The sequence below is a fragment of the Acipenser ruthenus genome, chromosome 24 (assembly GCF_902713425.1).
Source record: "Acipenser ruthenus chromosome 24, fAciRut3.2 maternal haplotype, whole genome shotgun sequence".
Taxonomy (NCBI): domain Eukaryota; kingdom Metazoa; phylum Chordata; class Actinopteri; order Acipenseriformes; family Acipenseridae; genus Acipenser; species Acipenser ruthenus.
Genome location: NC_081212.1, coordinates 30,042,960 through 30,065,477, shown reverse-complemented (window position 1 = coordinate 30,065,477; position 22,518 = coordinate 30,042,960). Strand labels below are relative to the sequence as shown.

At 41.2% G+C, this 22,518-nt stretch overlaps 1 protein-coding gene and 1 long non-coding RNA gene across 4 annotated transcripts in view; one reads left to right on the top strand and one right to left on the bottom strand.

Moving 5' to 3' along the window:
- LOC117429368 (cytosolic carboxypeptidase 4-like) overlaps nt 1–22,518 on the bottom strand; it is a 92,460-nt gene that overhangs the window by 5,275 nt on the left and 64,667 nt on the right. Inside the window, exons 22-23 of one of the 2 annotated variants that reach the window (XM_058999248.1) lie at nt 19,230–19,390; nt 10,180–10,701 (exon numbers count right to left, since the gene is read on the bottom strand). In XM_058999248.1, coding sequence (XP_058855231.1) covers nt 10,695–10,701; nt 19,230–19,390 — 168 coding nt within the window. In that variant the 3' untranslated portion in view covers nt 10,180–10,694. Of the gene's footprint in view, nt 1–10,179; nt 10,702–19,229; nt 19,391–22,518 lie in introns of those variants that run through there. The other variant, XM_058999247.1, reaches the window with a different exon arrangement.
- The window catches only part of LOC131700649 (uncharacterized), an 81,601-nt gene that overhangs the window by 47,575 nt on the left and 11,508 nt on the right, over nt 1–22,518 (top strand). The window contains exons 2-3 of one of the 2 annotated variants that reach the window (XR_009308457.1): nt 16,927–17,042; nt 17,380–17,477. This is a non-coding gene — a long non-coding RNA (uncharacterized LOC131700649). Of the gene's footprint in view, nt 1–16,926; nt 17,043–17,379; nt 17,478–22,518 lie in introns of those variants that run through there. The other variant, XR_009308456.1, reaches the window with a different exon arrangement.

Below are 22,518 nucleotides of genomic sequence, written 5' to 3'. Positions count from 1 at the left end.
AATTCCGTCAGCTTTTTTATTTTTGTAAAGCAGTGAATTAAAACATCAATGCCAGCTGTCGATACATTCCTTTGCTCTGTGATCTCCTGCAGTATCCCAGCAGGTTTGATCTGAATCATTATCTCAATCAATAGAGAAACAGCCACTGGCCCCAGTGATTCAGAAGCACCCTCCCTGGTTATGGGGCCCTGCAGTGCAGTGGCTAGACATTGGCATCTTTCCCCCGGTGGGATAGGAGTGCTGCTTAAACAAGTGGAATAAGCAGCGCATGAATACACTGTGAATGCTGCACAACGACTACCAACATCATCTGCAAGGCAGTATGCATCCAATTCCAGGAAATGAAAAGCAGAAACACTAGAACACTGAATGAAAGCATTTGATCCTGTGGTGGGCTGGATTCTAATAATGGAGTGAAGAAGCTCTTCTCATCCTTGGTCCTCAAGTGGACTGACCCCCCCCCCCCTCTCAAGTGCCAGTAAGAAATGCATTAACACTCCCCCACTCCCTGTATATGTCTGTGTGCCTGTACTGTACAGCCAGTATGTAGAGGTACTTGTGAAATGCTTGTGACAGATTCTAACTGTTCATGCCCCTGACTTTGTTGAATTGTGGAGCAGCATCAGTCACTACGTGTTGAAAAACATCTTGGAGCTGTATATTAATCAAACAAAATCATGTTTCAAAATGTCAGTCAGATGCCAAGCACAGGGCTCTAGGTTACAGGAGAAAATCTGTTTTTTATTTATTTCTAATTTACTGTAGTTACCCTATTATAAAATCTGAATCATTGCATGTAACGGTATAACATGCAAACCTGTTTTAACATGTAAAGTTATAGAAGAAGAATATAGATATTCTGGACAAGGACACCAAGTTGTTGATGGAGATGTGTGTGTATACATACCAAGCATCAAAAGAAACTTATCACTATTATAACATATGTATTTTTTAAACAAAATAAGGTATATAAATGATGGACATTGACAAAATGTTTTTCGTTTCTATTTAAACACTCGCTCATTCATCCTTGACCATGACACGCTTGAGTGACTGTGACTGAAGCATATGCACTTAATCACATAATTAGTGAGACAGTTGATTTGACACTGGATTTGGCGGTGATTTCAGCTGTTGAATTGCAAGCTTGAATAAAAGCAATAAAGAAAATCACAGAAAAAAAAACAATATGCCACATCTGTCAAGAGAGCAGCGCCTTCATGCAATCGGCATGTTGGAGGCTGGACTTGGGCAGCGTACTGTGGCTCGCCGTCTTGGGTGCTCACAGCCAGCAATTTAAAACCTGATAGGCCACAAACTGGGAGACCAAGAGTCACAACACCTGCACAAGATCGACAGATCATTTTGCAGCATCTTCATGATTGTCAATTGTTAATCGGTACAATAAAAAGTCAATGTACCTGCTCTAAAACAGTTTGTCATTTTTCGATCACATGTAGTGAATTTTATCCAGATATAAGTGCTAAGTTTCTTTTGATGCTCAGTGTATATGTGTGTGTATATGTATGTATGTAGTTGTGCTGTCCTTTTAGGGGATGGAGAACACAGGACAGGGATGAAAGACCCCAGTCACATTGGAGAGGAGGGACGTGTGTGTAAATGTAGACACAGTACAGAGAAGGTGCTGTCAATTTGGGTTTGAAATATTCACAACATAACTAATTAACCAGTGGAGATATGGAGCCCTACTCACAAAGCTTTAACTGTTCTTCAGATACTGATATGCTAAAGCTAATGGATGGAAAGCAGTGTGGGTTATACCGGACATTAATAAGTGACTCATGGTGAGATCCTGGACCAATTCACTAGCACACATACTGCAGTAATACTGAGTCATAAACTCAACCACAGTGCTCACATGTAGAAATGTACCAAGCTACTTTCAGCCCTCATGCGTGGGTGTTTCAAAGCTAACTCCACAAACAGTATCAGCGCTCGGCTCATCTTGCCAGTGATTCACCCATTTCAAAAGTTTAAGATACTGTCCTCTGTTCCCAATGAAACCACACTGTGCACCACTGCTACCTGCTGAGGGTCTGTTCCCAATTAAACCACACTGTGCACCACTGCTACCTGCTAGGGGTTTGTTCCCAATGAAACCACACCGTGCACCATTGCTACCTGCTCGGGGTTTGTTCCCAATGAAACCACACTGTGCACCACTACTACCTGCTGGGGGTTTACAGCACAGCAGCTCCCTGACCTCTGCTCCAAATTCAAAGGACGCAGTTGGCCGTTCTGGGAGTAGTATTTATCCCGCTGACATATTTAAAGCACCATCAGGAGTTAAAGAGCTGCATCTGGCAGATTTTATTTTCCCATTACAGCAACGGCATGACCCTGATGTTTAGCTTTTATCTGAGGGAGTAAAAACAGCTTGAAAGTGATTGTGCAGATACACGCAACACAGTGCAGAGAGTGGATCATAACACAGTGCAGAGTGCCAGAGCCTTTACCGAGCACAAGAGCGGATCATTCAGCTCTGTTCCCAAGGACTACAAACACAAACACAAACACACCCATTCAAGAGGCTTCCTTGGAGTTATTCAGGAGGTAAAGTGAGTGATGTTTGCAGATAGCTGTGATAGATTTCATCAGGGTTTTAAATGCCTTTGTAACTGACAGCTCTGTCTCAATCGTTACCTTTTAAAAGAAATAAATAACAACCATAATGCATTTAATGGCAGGTTATATTTCTGTATAATTTAGACACTTAGTGACACTTCAGAAAAGGTCTATGCGGGTACTCTTAAATAATAATAATAATAAGAAGAATATATCATTTTCTCAGGTTAGTAGAGAAACAATATTGAGCTGGCTTTTGTTTTTTAAATGGAAGCTTTCACTTGAATTCTTGTTCAGCCCATCATGTTAATAATCCCTGCCAGCTCTGAGTTATCATGCGCTGCTTCAGTAAACAAAGTGTTGCATCTGAAGGTCTAATCTTCCTTTAAAGCATTTTAAAATATCAAAATACAAAAAGCAAATCGCTTTGCTACACCTCAAAATATCTTGAAACATATTTAATTAAACAGCTTGGGTTTTAAAATAAGTAATCTGCAAACAGATTAGAAATTGAAGCACTCCCAATTAAGCACATTAAGCCTTAAAGTTTGGATATACAATACAAGGCTTAAGCACGGTTTAGATTAGAAAGTTGAACCGTAGATCGATTGCTGCTGGATCAACATATTATACTGTATATGGTTCCTCCTATATTAACACTGTCTAGACCATGTGATCATATTGGAGCATGGGCAGTAGTGCTGTCCTTTTGGCTGATAGCTGTGTCACCAGATTCTGCTGCTTCCATTGGGGCTGGGAGCTTGCTACTTTAGGAATAGGACCAGGGGTGCTCACCCCCATGATCTGGGTTCAAATTCCCCTTCTACATTCCAAAACCCCCCAGTAATGATTAGGATACAAAGATCTAATGAGATGCAAGCCGACATGCTGTGTGCTGGCACCTGTCAACGGACGCTCAGTGACTGTGAAGTGCTTTGAAGCATTGCTGGTGACCTGCAAATGAAAAAACAAAGGATTTGTATGTTTAAAAGCCATGGAGACAGGGAGCTTCATTCCCTTCACCTGCTCTTTATCCATCCCCTCTGCAGGGCTTACAGTGCAGTCAAACGGCCCTTCAGGTACCATTTGAGATTTCCAGACAAAGTTTTACAACTGAAATGAGACTGAAGTTTAAGGAAATGAGTTGATCTGCACTGCAAGTTCAGTGTGAGATTCTCTTCCTTTGTAAGGAGACATTAATGAAGCCTGAAGATGGATAATGTAAGAGTTTCTGTGAATATCAGGTCATCCTGCTGTCTCTCACACAATTTAATTACATTGAAATCAGGAGAAATTGCTTTTCGCTACAGACAAATCCACTCTGACTATTACTACGGAGTACATGTAGAAATCTAAAGGGACCACTCCAGCCATTAGCAAAATACGAAAGAGACTTCTGATAGCAAGATTACATTAACTAGTTAAAAACCACCTCCACATGCACTTAATAGAAAACTTGCAGTACTCAATGGTGCAATTAGCAGTGTGCTTCGATCAGACAGCTCTGTTAGCAACGCACTGTCGTGTTTCTTAAACACAGGGTGAACGGGAGACACACTTCAATAAAGGCATCGTTTTCTCAAAACAATATCAATGACATCTACAGCTAATAATACAAGCCCTAATAAGTCCCACTCTCTGAAACTGAAAAAAAGAAACAGAATATTCTAAAAGTTCCAGACAGGCTATTTTAATAATCTAATCAGGCTACCTATACCTTTTATCATTGTATTCTGTGATGTTAAAAAAACACAATACATTCCCCCTGGATTGTCTAGATCAGCGTGTGATTGTAACAGGACCTGTCTGCTAATGCACTGACTGGGACCCATGGGATTGAGATAGTGGGTGCCTGCAATGGGACCTGCCACAGTCTAGATCAGCTTGTGATTGTAACAGGACCTGTCTGCTAATGATGATCTCATGATGCCCAGTACATTCTGTACAGAGGGTTTGATCCCATGACTCACAACCTCAGTCCTATGCCTACAATTAAAACCCCTCACTTGTTAGACAAGCCGCTGTTTCCATTTTAAAATTGGGCCAGACCTGGCATTTGTATTACTTCCAATAACAGAAATACACTAAAGAGACTCACACGCTCTGTTAAATAGGTTGGTTTCCACAAAGTCCCTTTCTCTGATTCAAGCAATACAGGAATTCATATCAGCCTTCATTTGGATCAATCGCATGGAGGTAACAGCTCGCATTGATGACTTCAGTCCCTAACGCTAACAGTCTCTCTGTTGCCCCCTGAAGATATTCAGGACTGGGAACAAAGCCAGTTTCAATTCTACAAGTGTTGTGTTTATTCTGAAACCAGCACAGGGAAACATTTGCAAAGCGCATGTTTACACTTCAAGTCCTGTTAGCATACTTGTCAAGAATGCCCAATCAGCCATGGCTTGATCATTAGTACAAAGGCAGCACAACACATTTTTAATCTGAACTGTTTGCCGTTGTTAAGCATGTCAGGAGTGCAGAGTAGCTTCCAGGGCTCCTCTCAGGGTGTGCAGAATTACACTCACATTTATACCACTTTAAAACACAAGCAGGTTTACCAAATAAAGTGTCACCATTTTCTGTCAAATATTTACGATGAAGATTGTCGGCCTAGGGTAATGTTTTAGTTGATGGACAGACAGTACTGTCACACAAAGTCACCAACATAGCTCTGCAATAAACAGTGGCTGTCCAGCAAAGCACAGCGCTCTGACAAACTCATTAACAGTCATTCTGCGCTCTCTTTTAATAAAGCACGTGTAAAAGCCACATAATAGATTGCTTGTCTCTCAGTTCACTTTAGTGTTTTAGTTTAATGTGTCTCCTATTTTTCAGTCTGTTCTTTTATTGTCAGCGGGAACACGTACCTCAATGCAGCAGTATTTGCAGTGCTGTGCGTCCTCTGCCTCATCTGACTCACTTCTGCTATTTTTGCTTTTTGAATATTTCTGTGTTTTCTTTTGAATATTCATAAATTGATCTACATTTTCTCCCCATTCCTCCTCCACTAAAAATATGTTTTCGTGTAAGTACTTCAATTCAGTTTTTGATCAAGCTAGTAGTTACTACGCCCAGTAATTGCCACAATAATCAGACTTTGATTGGCCAGCATAATCAGGTGATAATGTGTTTGTGAAGTGACAGAGAACCACGTTTGAACGTTATTTGATCCTCTGACATCTAAACATCTGCTGTATCCTAGGATACAGTGTAGGGCTGCTTATTACAATGTCAGTCAAAATAAAAAAGCATTTGAATCAAAATATTGTGCATTTCCTAGAAAATAGTACCTAGAGAATATTGAATAATAGACAAAAAACAGGTATAACTCAGTAAAAACCGACATCCAGTAAAAAAAAAAAAAAAAATCCTGTAATTTTTCAGTAAAATTCTGAATAACCCTTCAGCGCAATGATTTATACATTTAAAATACACTGAGCTCTAGAAATGTATGTGTGTGCGATTTTATTGTATTGTTTTTAAACCCGACACCTCCTTATGTCAGACAAACATGTCCGGTTTAGCGAGGGGCTACTTACTCTATGATTATGAAAAGCTTTTTGGGGGTGAAGGTGTGGACCCCACTATAGAATCTAATGGGATTAAACTGCCTTTCATTTTTTTTTTAAATATATATAACAGTATTAAAATAGGTAAAATGTAAACGTCATTAGTCACAGAGACATGCGTCCCAGCTGCTCTTCAGCAACACAAGCCCTGTGCAGCCAATCCCCTAAATGAACAGTACACTGTGCTCAGCCAACCCTCTCCTCTCATTTCATTTACATAGCAACACAAACAAAAGGCCTCATTCCAGCATTTGCTAATTAATTTCAGCAATGTGATTCCCCCATTGTGTGAGACTCACAATAACTTGGCCTGTTTCAGTAAGTTAATGAAGTGGCGGGGAATGCCAACAAAGGCCCACTCAGACGCTCCAGGATGCGTCCTTCCTTCTGGCTTTTCTCAATCGGCACTTTGCTGCTGTTTGTAATGTGTTATTATTCCCAGCACCTCAGCACTGTGCAGTTTAAGAGTCAGTGTGTGACTGATTGAGTTCTCCAGTTATAGTATCTTTATTTGAAGGTATTTATACAGGGCGTATCGCGGTGAAGCAGTATCGTGCCAGCATGTCGAGAGAAGGTGTCGGGTGTACCAGCTTGTATTGGAGCCATCGTGCTGTTGATTTTCACTGATTTATTTTTAGTACACAATGTTTCAAAATGTTGTGGAATTTGCACAGACTAACTGAACCCTTCCTCTCTATACACACTGTGCAATTGTTCTGGTACATGAACAAATAAAAAAAAAAAATCCAGATCTCACTGACGTTCTTCTCTTTATCATTATAATTGTGGTACCCAGGTGGAAAGATAGACTGCATGTAACGGCAGAACGTTACGAAGACAGATGGACTGATTAAGGTTTTAAGACCCTTAATCCAGCCTCGACAATCCCATCAGAAAGACGCGCTCTCTTTAACTTCAGACACCACAAGGCTGAAATGTATTAGTTTGTATAGAGATCTTGATAATAGCTTGTGTGTGTGTGTGAGGGAGTGAGTGAGAGAGGGAGTGAGGGAGTGAGGGAGGGAGAGTACTTGCCTGTGGAAAGCTTTTTGTTCGACTTGATTGGTTTACAAGTCTGTGATGAATGATCTGATTAGTCCCTTTTTAATAACCACATTAACTACACATTAAATCCCAGCAATTCAAATCAGCAGTGCTTTTCACATCTGCACAGGAAAGGGAACAAACTATTACACAGAGAGATGCAAAATGTTTTGCTGATGGAGCCCAGCCACCCAGTACAGCAGTGGATGCAAATTACAATGTTACCTCAAATAACTGGCCACTAAAATGAGCAAACATTTCTGTCTGCTTCTTCTCTCATTTACTGTGGAAGAAAGGGGCTAGTGATGTGACAGGCATCTTAACCGCTGTACAAAAGAGGCAGATACAGTAAGCTTGCACAGTCAGCTTCTGTACAGAGTGTGCTACCTCCTGTCACCTGCATGGTCACAATCCTTGACAGCAGCCAGGGTCAGCTGTGTTGTAGTAGGCTCTTATTAACAGTTTTAACAGTACTAAAAAGCATTGCTTGTCATAAGAAATGTTCTATTTTTTTAATGAAAAAAGCCCAGTGGGACTAGAGCAATACTGTCCTGCTGGATTCACAGCTGCACTCCAGTGATGAACATGGAGCCCACAGCGATAGATCTCTTTACATTTCTAATCAGAAAAGCAGATGGAAATCTTAATAACCTTGGATAACGTATTGTACAGGTCAGGGTGCAGGAATGAGGAGGGTGGTCTCACACACTCTCTTAATGCTGCATAATGAACAGAGCAATTCTTCCAGCAGATTGCAAGGCATGGCTGCACCGAGACTCGCTTGAGCAGCAACATAAATAATCTGAATTATAAGACTATAATAAAACAATCTCCTGTTGACAAGATTCACTCATCCACATGAATTATACAATGCATATTGCATGGAGTGATAAAGCTGCTTTTCTGTACTGGCACACAACTCGCAATATTACCAGGGGGCAGAGAAACTGTTAAGAGAGAGGGTCTACCAGCTAGTAACAGTGAGTCACCACTCGACTCGGGAGACATGCAGAGTTTACCAGGTAACACTTTACACAGAGTGTCTCTAATTACTGTGTATTTATGTAGTAGTTACTTAGTAAAGATATGTGTACTTGCACATGATTGCAATGTTATTAGGCATAGTTACAATGGACATGTGTAAAGATTTTTGCACAATACAAGCCTACCCCCCCCCCCCAACTCTTTTCTGGTACAATTGTGTACTTACACAGTGCTCCCCCTTTATACTGTGGAACAGGTTATAAGGCAGTACGGTCATGGCTCCCGTTTGCCCCACAATGCCATTACACTAACACTAGTATTCTCGTTATAAGGTGGAACACAAATGGCACGGTCATTGTAATTATGGCAAGTACATTGTAATTATGCATAATAGCATTGTAAGTATGTAAAAGTACACATGCATTTACTACTTAGAGACCCAATGCAGTGTAATTAGAGACCCACTGCAAAGTGTTACCATTTACTATTCAGTACAGACATGTGCATTCCCTATGGTGTGTTCCATACTGGTACAATGTGCATTCCCTATGGTGTGTTGCATACTGGTACAATGTGTATTCCCTATGGTGTGTTCCATACTGATACAATTTGTATTCCCTATGGTGTGTTGCATACTGGTACAATGTGTATTCCTTATGGTGTGTTCCATACTGATACAATGTGTATTCCCTATGGTGTGTTCCATACTGGTACAATGTGTATTCCCTATGGTGTGTTCCATACTGATACAATGTGTATTCCCTATGGTGTGTTCCATACTGGTACAATGTGTATTCCCTATGGTGTGTTCCATACTGGTACAATGTGTATTCCCTATGGTGTGTTCCATACTGGTACAATGTGTATTCCCTATGGTGTGTTCCATACTGATACAATGTGTATTCCCTATGGTGTGTTCCATACTGGTACAATGTGTATTCCCTATGGTGTGTTCCATACTGGTACAATGTCTATTCCCTATGGTGTGTTTCATACTGGTACAATGTGTATTCCCTATGGTGTGTTCCATACTGGTACAATGTGTATTCCCTATGGTGTGTTGCATACTGGTACAATGTCTATTCCCTATGGTGTGTTTCATACTGGTACAATGTGTATTCCCTATGGTGTGTTCCATACTGATACAATGTATATTCCCTATGGTGTGTTCCATACTGGTACAATGTGTATTCCCTATGGTGTGTTCCATACTGGTACAATGTGCATTCCCTATGGTGTGTTCCATACTGGTACAATGTGTATTCCCTATGGTGTGTTCCATACTGGTACAATGTGTATTCCCTATGGTGTGTTCCATACTGGTACAATGTGTATTCCCTATGGTGTGTTCCATACTGGTACAATGTGCATTCCCTATGGTGTGGCCGTGACTATCACTGGTGTGGTACTTGCATGTTTCCATACTGAAAGAAGTGCATTTAGATTCATAAGAACAAGCCTGCAGCAGGAGGGCTGATGGAGTGTCATCAGAAAACCAGATTCACTGCTGCTTTTAAACACCGCAGGGAATAGCTTATACACACACACACACACACACATTATACAACACCTATGATGTTGAATGCAGTCCCTCTCCACACAATTCAGGGAATTCTACTGGCCGTCTTGCGCACTGAAGACACACACAAGTGAGGGAAGCATCCGAGGGGATTACAGCTCGACCCACAGCAGACAGATTCATGTCACCCTTCTCATGAAGTGAAAGAGATGCATATTTAACATGGATTAGTGGAACAGGATGCCTCCCTGGATCCCAGCAGAGTTCCTCTCGCAAACCTTTCTGACACGTGCTGCATCATTCATTATCATAAGAACACAGATACTAGGAGATCTTGCTGTGCTGCACACATTTATTGTTAAAGAATGTTTATATACTGTGTATATATATGTGTATATATATATATATATATATATATATATATATATATATATATATATATATACACACACACACACAGTGCTCCTTTGCTATAATGCGGGTCTCAGGGGGACACACAACAGAGGGACACATAACAACACACATCCGACTAAAATACAAAATAAAATAACTATCTATAACGCACATATAGTGAAGCCAAAATGTAACTTTCTGTGAATTAACCATGCATAAAGCACCATGTAATCAACGCTATATTTTTTACAACAAAAAAAAAGGTAACATTCCCACTCATGGATCATTTTAATTAGCAGTTTTTAAACTATAAATAGCCTCGGGAGTTCAGTTCGGAGCAACAGACAAGCAAACCAAGAGCGAGAAGGAGAGCGGTTTGGGCGAGGGGATGAGGGAATGGGCTCGCCCCAGGTTCAGCTGCTAGAGCGGGGCTGAAGCGTCTCGTCTCCCAGAGAAAGCTGCAGCTCCTCTCGCAGCGAAAAAGTAAACACATTAAAAAAGATAACCATGTAATAGGCCTAATATTTATTCACTTTTAAAACGAATGCTGAATAAGATGTCTGTGTTATAAAGTGCCAGCGCAGCTTTTCTTCAGTTCAGATACTGTATTAAGAGGGAGAGACAGAAAGGGAAGTTAGACTGAGAAGTTGTTTACAGTTTGAACAACACCGGCACTGTATTTACTGTAGAAATATTGCATGAATCAATAGTATAGGGAATTGGGGGACATGCTGTAGGAGCGTTATATCCGAGGCACATTATAATCGAGAGTGTTATAGCGAGGGAGCGCTGTATTAGGCAACACAGTCTTTCATTTCTATATTTAGGCGGTTTGGCTTTTTCAATTGAATTGCCTGTGTTCTTCACTGTCTTTAGCGCAAGGACAAGCTTTCCCAGAGCAGGTAAGTAACCCTAGCCCTGATATACCACCTAGCAAGCGCTAATACTTGAGCTAGAAGTGTAAAACAGTACAGATCTCCCTATTAATAAACACAGCGTCACACTGCTGCTCTGACAGCCAGCAGCTGCATGGCATTCATTTCTCAATTCACCTATTTGTGTCCTCCTCTCATCTCAGACAGATTCTAATTGGAACAATTACATAAGCATTACAATCTGATTAGCATGAAACCCCCTCCACCCGACGCAGAGATATGGGGAGTGCTTTAGTTTAGGCCTCCGTTATAAGCTATTATAAACAATAGCAACACAAAAAAACACAAACATAATGGCAAACTCATATAATAACTGTATTGCAGAAACACAGCAGCCTCATACAATTGGGGAGACAGACATGTAAAGACAGACAGCTTGGCAAAGACAGGCAGATGGACTATATCTGATTAGAAACAATGGCAAAAAAAACCAATGGCGCAAGTGTATAATAATAGTGTTATTATTTCTAATCATATTCTATAATTGTTACTAGTATAATTAATAACACGTTTATAGATTGTTCATAATCATTTCTAACGGAGCCCTAACTAAAGTGTTACTGAGATCTGGTGTCACTCTCAAACAGTAAAGTGTCAGAAATCCCATATCAAGAAGAAAACAAGCCTACGAGCGCCTTGTTAATCAGAAGCATGTGCGCCCGTGTTACATGTCTGCACACCATGTTACGTTATTCCTCTGCTAAATGCCATAGATAATTGTGAGGAGTGCGTTCGGTACGAGGCTGGCATGGGGCTGGCTCATCCTCACTGCTGCTCAAAGCTGTCAGCAAAACTACCGGGATGTTCTGTCAGGTGCCTCAGGAATCATCTTTTATTCTTTTTTCACAAACTGCAGCATTTATTCAGTCAGTCAGGATTGAGATTGCTTCAAACAATAGCTAAGAGTGTCTGCTTCTCTGGAAACAGACGCTTGTAAATGGCAGTAATTTAGAAAGTTGTCAATATCGAAGAACTGCATTAAATGTTTCTCAGTTTGGGGTAATAATGAGAGGAGTTTTTCTTTTAAGATCCTCACAGTTCCAAATTCGCCAGCAGGTGAATTCTGAATCTTTCAAACATGTAAAATAAGAGTTCATTGATGCAGCTGATAGAATGAGTGGACAAACACTAATGCCAATGGATTCACACTCTTTTTAATGACATGACAGCTGAAGCAGGAAGAAGGGCAAGGCAATGGAAATGTGGAAAATGATTGCATGCCATTTAATAGTACAGTACCTTGGACTCAACTGGAACTAGCTTCAATTATTTAAACAGGAGTGAGTGATTCACTGCAAATGTTTGCCTTGCCTGTTGCAGCATGTGCACCTTGTAATCACATTCATAGGAATCCATTTGATATGAAACAACATTTTAAAAGCTTTTTATCTTTGTCTACAGTCTTCAGAAACACTTTAGTTTAAAGATCCACAGGGGAAATACGTTATTTAACATGTTGATTATTAACCAAGGACAAATAATTATTTGTATCTAAAATGATATATTCACTCTGTGTCTGCAAACTGTATAGACACTTCGTCCTTTAACATTGAGAACACTGACTAGCACAACTGTCCTGTTACCATCTGTTCACAATATCCATACAAGTTAACAATGGCATCCTCAAACAGCTCGTAATGTAATTTACAAAAACAGGATTTTTGTGAACCCTTGCTGCCAACAACAGCAGAAATCCGGAACAGCAATTTCCCCCTTGTTCAAACTAAGGTAATCGTATCTAGATATATTATCAAGAATACCAAAAGCAGGGTTAGGGTTGGGGTTAGGGTTGGGGTTGGGGTTGGGGTTGGGGTTGGGGTCAGGGTTAGTCACTGATGGGAAAATCGTATTGCATATCGGATTGTTGTTTTATAATATTATTCCTCATTCCTGTACAGACTGTGCATTGCCACACAGATCATCATGGTATAATCGCATGATTTCCACCACACAGTAGCAGGGTGGTCTTTCAAAACAGAATCACCGTTTGGATCTCCTCTTGTCAAAGCCCTCGGGGCCTGTGCATTAGATCCTGGTCCGTTTCTTCCTATGAATCTCTGTCTGTTTGAGTCCCTGTCTTTATTGGCAGGGTACAGTAAATGTATTTCCTGAGCTAAACCGCATCACACAATCACACAAATGATTTCATTTCCCCAGTGAAGGCAGCAGCCCGCTGTGGCTGGAGTGTGGGATTGTGGGATTGGAAGGGTGTGCAGAGGTCTGGCGATGGGGGGCAGTGTTCTAACCAGCAGAGGAGACGTCAATGCTGTTCACAAAGCACTGTGTCTAACAACATTACAGGCACTTACAGACACGGCTACTGCCTTAGCCTTCGGAAAAAGTACAAAAAAAATCAATGCTGTCAAAGTCTTTTTAAAGTAAGAGTTTATATATATATATATATATATAGAGAGAGAGAGAGAGAGAGAGAGAGAGAGAGAGAGAGAGAGAGAGAGAGAGAGAGCAGCTTACTTTATTAGTAGTAGTAGTAGTAGTATTATTATTATTATAAGTGTATTGGGGAAAATCCATTTGAAACAGATGGACCTGAAATAGCAGCCATAATTTATATAAACTAGTCAATAATGAACATTAATTGAAATCATTGTGAAGCGCTATCATGTAATGTTGTAATAGTGTTTTCTATTACCCTGACAACCCTAACCATTACTACATTAGAAGGGAACCAGTTTAATTTGATTCATTGTATTTTGGGGAGGGAGGGGGGGTTACTTTTCCATTGCTTACACTACTGTTCCCTTACCTTGTGTGTGGGGTTTGAAAAGAGATATTAAAGCTACATTTACTCAACGGTCCTAAATAAACAGATGAAATAACCCTACTGCATGTGTGTAGCTGCATTCGGCCTCTAGGGGAGCAGTGTGGTTTCAATATAAAATGGGAATCATATCTCATTTATGTAAGTCAGGGCAGCAGTGTTCACTGTGGATCTCGATCTGATTGCCTACTCCCTGTGCCACTGGAGCACACACTTCAGTTATAGCTCGGCATCACCATTTCATTTGAGAATCCCATTGAACTGCTCCACTGCTCCAAGGATGTGGTACAGTTCCAAGCAGCTGAAGAGAGGAGCTTGGTATGACATAAAAAACAAGCATTCAAATCACAGAAACAACACAGTAACAAGCCTAATTAGAGGGTTCCTGATATCTCCATTCAAACGCACTGAAATGTTTGTTTACTGAGCTCTGCCTTAATAATCCTCTTGGGACGCCCTTTTCATTTGATTGCAGTTGATTTATTCCAGCAGTTGCGATGGTCACTCTTTCAATTGCATTACCAGCTCCTTTGACAGATACACATTGTGATTTGGAGAGACAGCCACTCTATATATTCTATTGTAAGCGTTCTGAAGTGCATGTTTCTCGTTGCTGAAGTTTAAAATCCCCCTTTGATGAAGAAATGTTTTATATTATAATAAAATACAAATTCAAAAACAGTACATGGAACATATGAGCTGTAAAACAAAAGCACATTTTTCCAAAGCGCCTCACACACGAGAATGTGATTCAATAAAAGGGTTCTGTTAACCGTGTCCCGTGAGTTATGGCTCCTTTGTTAAAATAAACGAACGCTCATAAATAACCAGCGTGGGGAGCACGTTCTGTCTTTTGGAGCAGAGAGACGACTATGAACTCACTTATCAAGGAGGGCAAGGGCGAGACAAACCTGGCTGGCAGCATTATTGAAACAGTAACACTTCACATTGTGTCTCTAATTACTGAGTATTTACATAGTAGTTACATAGCAAATACATGTGTACTTACACATAATTACAATGTTATTATGCATTGTTGTAATGTGGACATTTCTTGCATGATATAACCCTAACTCTAACCCTAACCCTAACTCTAAACCTAACCCCCTAAGCTTAGCTCTAACTCTAAACCTAACCCCTCTGATACAATTGTGTACTTGCATATATCATGCAAAACGATTTTCACGTTAAGTACATTATAGCTGCATAATAACCCTCTAATTATGTGTAAGTACACATGTATTTGCTATGTAACTACTATGCAGCTGCTATGTAAAGACACTTCATGTAAAGTGTTACCATTGAAACATCTAGAGAAGATGGCAAATCAAAAGCCATACAAAAAGATCCTCGCACTGCAAATACAAAGCAGTTCTGTGTGATGTTTGGCATTGATTACTTTGTGACCACTGGCTCATCATGACATTCCAATTACAATATACCCTTAATGGCCACCCTCTAATGTTTCATTCTGTCCTGCCAATTAAGTGAAATGTCCTGCGTGGAGAGATATTAGTGAACGCGGTTTGCAATTGTTACATGATTTGCATTTTCCTGAGGTAAATATTTACTTCAATATAAATTCAATAGGAATTCAGACATAATTACATTTAGATTACTGGTACTCATTATTAACCTGTACATCTCTTTGATGCAATGTGTTACCTCTTTTTTTTTTTTACATGAATTTATATTCGATTTAACAGATATATTGTTCCCCTTCAGAAGAGAGATTTGATTGTGGTGTACGCTTATATGAAACTGAAGTAATAAAAGAGGCGCTCTTCATTTTTGAATGAATTTTGATTAATATCTTTGGCTTTATAGATATACGAAAAACCCAATTTGTTTTTCTCTGTACAAGGACATTAAAAAGCAAGCAGAGCTATTGAAAGAATGGTAAAAGGTGAAAGAGAAAGCGCTTGACTGCAGAAATGCCTGGGCTCTGATAGAAGAGTATGGAGGTGGAGTGGGTTTGCAGAATGCACACAGCCAGCATCCTGGAGAGGGAAGAGTTTCAGGGGGACTGATATTCATCTGTTGACTGCAGAAATGCCTGGGCTCTGATAGAAGAGTATGGAGGTGGAGTGGGTTTGCAGAATGCACACAGCCAGCATCCTGGAGAGGGAAGAGTTTCAGGGGGACTGATATTCATCTGTTGACTGCAGAAATGCCTGGGCTCTGATAGAAGAGTATGGAGGTGGAGTGGGTTTGCAGAATGCACACAGCCAGCATCCTGGAGAGGGAAGAGTTTCAGGGGGACTGATATTCATCTGTTGACAGCAGCTGTGTTAGCTGTCAGGGAGACGGATCAAAATGCCACTTCAATGCAGGCAGGAGACATCCAGACACTGAAAGCTCAGCACTTGTTATCCTACACAACAAAAACATGAAGGCTTTTCATAAGCTGTGGGGGAGCTGGTTATTTTAAAAGTGACAGTGGCTTTGTTCTAAGACCTGCACGCTCCTACAGATGCAGTAAACTGAGTGAACTCTGAGAATATATCCTGAAAGAGGCAATGCAACAGGTACACCCCTGAACAATCTGAAAACTCCCAAGAAACCCCACAAAATGACATGAAGCAAACCACAAAACTCCCAAGAAACGACATGAAGCAAACCACAAAACTCCCAAGAAACGACATGAAGCAAACCTCAAAACTCCCAAGAAACCCTGCGCCTCGGCTCACTGGGACAGGATGGAAATCCATATCCACGAATCATCTAGCCATCCTATAGTATCATGAATTACACAGATACACTCACTCCAGCTCTCTCAGGGTCAGAAGCATTGGGAATGATCATTCCATGCTGGAGAGCTTGGATCTGTTCGTGGTGCAGATTTCTTTTTTTTACCACAGCTCGTTACCCCAAGGTGACTTTTAATTTGATATTGAATTTTAAATATTCTGTGTACTTTGCTCTAAACAGCCAGCGTTCTGATGTGTGGTTAAAAGGGATTCTCATTAAATGTTCTTATTCCTTCATTTCTTATGTGTTCAATATGCCTTCCATCATCTCCTCCACTGCAAGTTCCGTAAGCTGGTCTCCTAAATCGAAATCTGCAACCTTGGTTGATTTTATATTAATAAAATCTATCTTCCTGATTTTCAGAGACAAGTCGAGCAAGCAGGAGGCTGCAGAGGCAGGAGGCTGCAGCACCACGATCAAAGCCCTGCCAATCAGATCACTGTGCTGCTGCGGACGACCGAGTGAAAGATATTGAACAGGTAGGAAATTAACCAGGCAGTGCTTACAGGATCTCCTAACACACCTTTCTTATGTTGAGTAGTTTAGTGTTCCAATAGCATCCCCTGTCTGTGTTTGATTTAACACGGAATGCAGATGTGTGTGTACTCTTCTATTTATCTGTCTGTCTGGTCTTCACATGCCTTTACATTGCATTGAAAGTGCAGAACACACAAAAGGCACTGCAGACAGCAGGTTAGCGGCTCCCTATCTGCAGTTAGGAGGTAATACGTGATCTTCAATTGTTGTCCCCAGGCAGTAATAGTGCAGTTATCTATGCTGCCGTTTCTATCAGTTTACTGCTGGACCCTATTTCAGAAACATGGAGCTGCAGAATTGTGAGGAGTCTGGGCTGCCAGCTGATAAGAAGCTGTTAAACTGAATGGAGACGACTGTCTAAGCCACACTAATGGCAGACTGGATGAGTGTTAATAGTGTAATTAAAAACATAGCCATCAGATATTTCTAATATTACTCTTTGCTTTGATGTATTAACTGTGCATCCAATTGGAACATTTTAAGATTGCCCTGAATATGTATTTATATTTAATCCAGCCTCCAGGGACCAACACTCCACACAAACACCTGCATGTACGAGTGGCTGCTTAAACAAAGCAGCTGTAAGGTTGTTTCTGGCATCCAGGGGTGAGCAATGGCTCCCAGTCTTCCCAGAAAATGATCCCCTCCCAGCTGGCTTGCTGCCAGGGTTGAGAATAGTGAAGAGTTACCATTGGATTTGGGAATAGTTTCCTTCAGTTAATTATATGTGTTTGACACATTGCTTTATATGTATTGACAAGCTATATATTTTAAGTGAATGGCCCAGATTCACCATGTATATTACAAAAACGTTTTATTATTTATTAAAACAAAGCATGAAACAAACACAATGCTTTTTGACACACAGTGTGTCTTCATCAGGTGTTGCAGCGATTGTATCTATTGTGTCCATGCAGCTATGTGTCAAACGCGTTGTGTTTGTTTCATGTTTTGTTTTAATAAATAATAAAACGTTTTGAAACAAAATGCAAGAGGAATCGGATGCATATAATTATTAGCGGTCAAGTCTAAAAGAATAAGAGATTTCTGAGTGTGTGACCAATCTCATCACTACGAGCGGCAGCAAGCAGAGTATACATGTTTTATATGTCATCGCTGTGAACTAGTTTTAACTCTGCAGAGACATTATATATAAAGTGCCTGACGGTCGGCACCTCTTTTTGGAAAAAGCGTTGCTGTGCATGAATGCCTTCTAGATGATATATATATATATATATATATATATATATATATATATATATATATATATATAAACTGAAAAACATGTTCTTTCCATGTGGGTTTGACTAGATGAGGTTAACGGTCTTGCTTTTGTTGCTGTAATTTATTTTAATTACAGAAATATTTTCACTAACTGGATAGTTTCTTAAGCTTCTTTTATATTTTACAATTGAACGAAGGCTGTGGATTACCACAATAAATCCACGTTACCATCACAACAGCATGGACTAATCTGGCCGAGAGTACTGGTTCAAAAAGCTCAGCTTTGCAAGTAACAGCTTGACTCTCAGCGCATATATCCCATTACCTCATCTCACTCTTCAGGGGTGATCCGTAACAGAAGAGCATCGCTGAGCCTGGCACTGTGCGGATAAAAACGCACAACCAGTCACATGACAGAAACACAAACTGGGGTCACTTTGCCAGGCCTGGGTGAACTCTGGGGGAGGGAACGCGTTCCCTAGTTAAACAGAAGAGCGTCGCTGAGCCTGGCACTGTGCGGGTGGAATCTGGGGGAGGGAACACGTTCCCTAGTTAAACAGAAGAGCGTCGCTTAGCCTGGCACTGTGCGGGTGGAATCTGGGGGAGGGAACACGTTCCCTAGTTAAACAGAAGAGCGTCGCTTAGCCTGGCACTGTGCGGGTGGAATCTGGGGGAGGGAACACGTTCCCTAGTTAAACAGAAGAGCGTCGCTTAGCCTGGCACTGTGCGGGTGGAATCTGGAGGAGGGAACACGTTCCCTAGTTAAATAGAAGTTGCACCAGGGAAGGGAGAAGTTGTGAATTTCATTGGAGAGCCCGTTCTGAAAGGCCTATCAGAGGTGTGACTTGAATCTCCTCTGAAGCTCTGCTTGTCCTTGAATCCACGGGACACTAACACAAGCTCACCTGTTGGGCTTGTGATCCAGGCGGTTGTCACTGAGTTCTCCGGGTGCAGGCGCAGGGATGATTAGCTTGCTGTACAGCAGAGAATTCCTCTTCAGAGCCAGCAGACCCTGGCACAGCTTGGAGCCCATCTCCTCCAGCTCCTGAGTTCCAATCTGCAGACCCTGGGGGTGAAGGCAACCCTTTTCATTGCATTTCCATTCACTTGCAGATGTGTGCATACAGGCCAGCCTCCTTGCAAAGAGGTGGGGGAAATAAACTCATTCAACAGGGAAGCAACATGCAACAAGCAACATGCATTCCCCTTTCCCAAACTGCTGCTTGGTTGAGGAGCAAAACACCTTATGATCTGATAAAGATATGTATCTTTCTACTACTTGTGTAAAATGATGGCCTCTGACTATGCCTCGCTGAGGATGTGTTACCTATTAGATTATATAACCGTTATAAACACTTTCTTCTCTTCCCTATGTGTAGTGTTTTTGGCAGAACAACACTGTTTTCCTGCGGGACTCTTCCTCTTTTACTTGTCTGCTCTCTCCTGCTATCTCTTTCTCTGGTTCATTATTTCTTTCTATCTAGCTGTTTCCTTCCTGCAGTTGCTTCCTCTGTAGATAAGCCGTGCCTTTTCAAAGCTGAGCCCAGCCACAGTGATGTGTAAAGCAGGGTCTGCATTCACAATGAGGCAGGGGCTCTGCCTGACAGCCCCGCCTGTCTCCTGTGAGTGGCAGTGTGTGTGCAGTGAGCTGCGGTGCCCTGGGGACACACTGATAGCACAGAGCCCGCCACCTTCCATGACAACCCTGACCGCAGGAGCAGCCCATCTCACTGACAATAAGCATTCAGGAGAGTCAGAATTCAGCACGCCGACAAGGGTTACATGAGCACGATGCATACAACTGTAGCTGTTTACTCGGAGGAAAATCAATTCTTTCTGTGTTTACAACGTGACAGGATCACAGTTCGCTTCAGTAGCTGGTCAAGCTATCTGCTGTTCTGACACCCCAGTCTATCAAAATCTCTGACGGCCGCTATGACGTTTCTCACAGCTTCACATATATTGACAGCTACTTCAAGCTCATGACAGATACCTGCAGTAAACGGGTACAAAAAGCAAAGTGTAGTTAGACTGCAGATTACCGCAGACCAAGTGCAATTGAACAGTGATGTAACTTCAGCTTAGGGTGTTGCTGTTTAGAACATAAGAAACGTTTAGGAACGAGAAAATGCCAGTCTGAGGGAAACTGATGACTCTGTCACAGAAATGGCTTTTAAAACACAAATAAGCTCTTTATTAAGAAGAGTGTGTGTGTTTGCTGAGTGTGTTTCTGAACCATTGACTGCACCATAGCTACTTCCATAAACATCAGCTCAATTGAAGGCTGTGTTTAATACTGAACCAAGCGTGCTGAAGCTGATTACAAAATAAAGCTGTTATCCTTTGTCTGGTATGTGTCCTATTAATAAGAAAGCAAATTAGTTTCAGCACATGCCCAAATTAAATGCAGAACTTACTAATTGTTTTCACAGGAGAGTGTATCTCACCTAATTTAACAATATGGCAGACTTTAATAATTAACTTAAACCTTGCCCTATCATGTTATGACTGCTATGAATTTATTAAGATATATATTTCTTTTTTTGAAATCATAATTATGTTTTAAAGGAAACAGCGAACATAAGCAAATTCTGAAAGAAAGTGCAGACTTAATCATTTTTTCTGTTCATTGGATAGAAAAATCTCTCTCGACGGATGGAAATTGCAATTTAACCAAATCAGTAAAGTAGATTCTCCTCTCATCTGCGATTGAATCGAACTTGTTTGAAAGAGCAGTGGAAAGACTATTGTTATCTTTATTGTAAGTGACAGTGTCTACTGTCATCGTCAAACCGCATGGCCCTGGTTCCATGTGGGATAGGCTCTGTGTTGATAACCCCTCTCCTGGAAAACAAGCCCCATCACTGTGGAGGTGGAGGGGAAGCAGGGAGCCGAAGCTGGAAGTGAATGCTTGAGCCGTGGCTGCAGGAGACACAGCGGGTGCTGCTGTCCTGTTACTCCCCGGCTGACTCCCCTGGCTCTGAGGCTGTGAACCTGCCCTGGAGACAGCAGCATTGGCTGGCAGAGCTGAGTAACTATGAAATAATATTGGTTTCTAAACAGAGATAGTCACAAAGTGAACACTACTGGAAAAAAACCATCAAATGAGAAATTCAAGTCACCATTTTACAGCATGCTTTTTTTATCTTAAAAGACTGAAGTTCAGAGAGTTTTGTGCTTTTGATCGATAAGCTTCTGCCATGCCTGTGAGATCCCCTCGCTCTGTGTAGTGAGTGAAGATGCTGGAATCAGTATGCAGCACCAGTAGGCACGGAGACCGATTTATACAGCACTGCGGCTGGAGGAGTAGACTCACAAGCCTGCAGCTACCTGCTTTAATTAGGCTGCTAACATTTCATTTATAGGGGGGCAGGAGGCTTTAGGTTTAGGGGATATTTAAACAAAATGTTTGCATGTAAACGTAACCCTGCCATGTTAATAATGCATAGTATTTACAGAGAGCCTGGAATGTTCTGAAAAGGCCACGGCTACAGCCTTTACGTTACTGGGTTTGAATAAAGCAAACTTCAAACCTGGCAAACTGTACCATCCTTTCAAAGTATTTTACTGAATACTATAGTCTGTGTGCTATCTAAAATCTGATTCAAGAAAACCACAAAACAGCATTCAGCCAGCACACCGTGAGAACACGAGCTTCTAAAGGGGACATTGCCCTGAATCCATTCTCGTACTAACCCTGGGCACTTACTGCATGTCCTGACTTTCATGTGTATTTACAGTAATGTTGTGGTTGATGCCTCTGTTTAACTCAGGGCTGCTTGAGCCCTTGGGGTATTAAAGGGTATATGAAAGACGCAACGAGTGCACTTTGGTTTTTGTTGTTAAGCAGGGAGTCTGGCTTGCTGCATTATTATTAATGGATAGAGCAGTGATATAACTTTGGACCCCTATATAGATACTGATATAGACATACATTATTCATATTTTAATGCTGGACCATAGCAGAAGAAAAAAGCCCTAAAGAGTTTACAGAGTCTTATAAATAGCTAAGCTCCCATCTTGTAGACTGGAGTATCTGATGAAAGGCTCAGAAGCAGCGGTCCTATTGCAATGTGCTGTGTAGCTGAGCCACGCTGCACGCTCCCTGGGGGATTTGGAATTTCTAATGTTACATAAATAAAATAAGAATTCTAGTTCCACTTGACAGACCTACCTGTCTCTGGAAGTCCCATT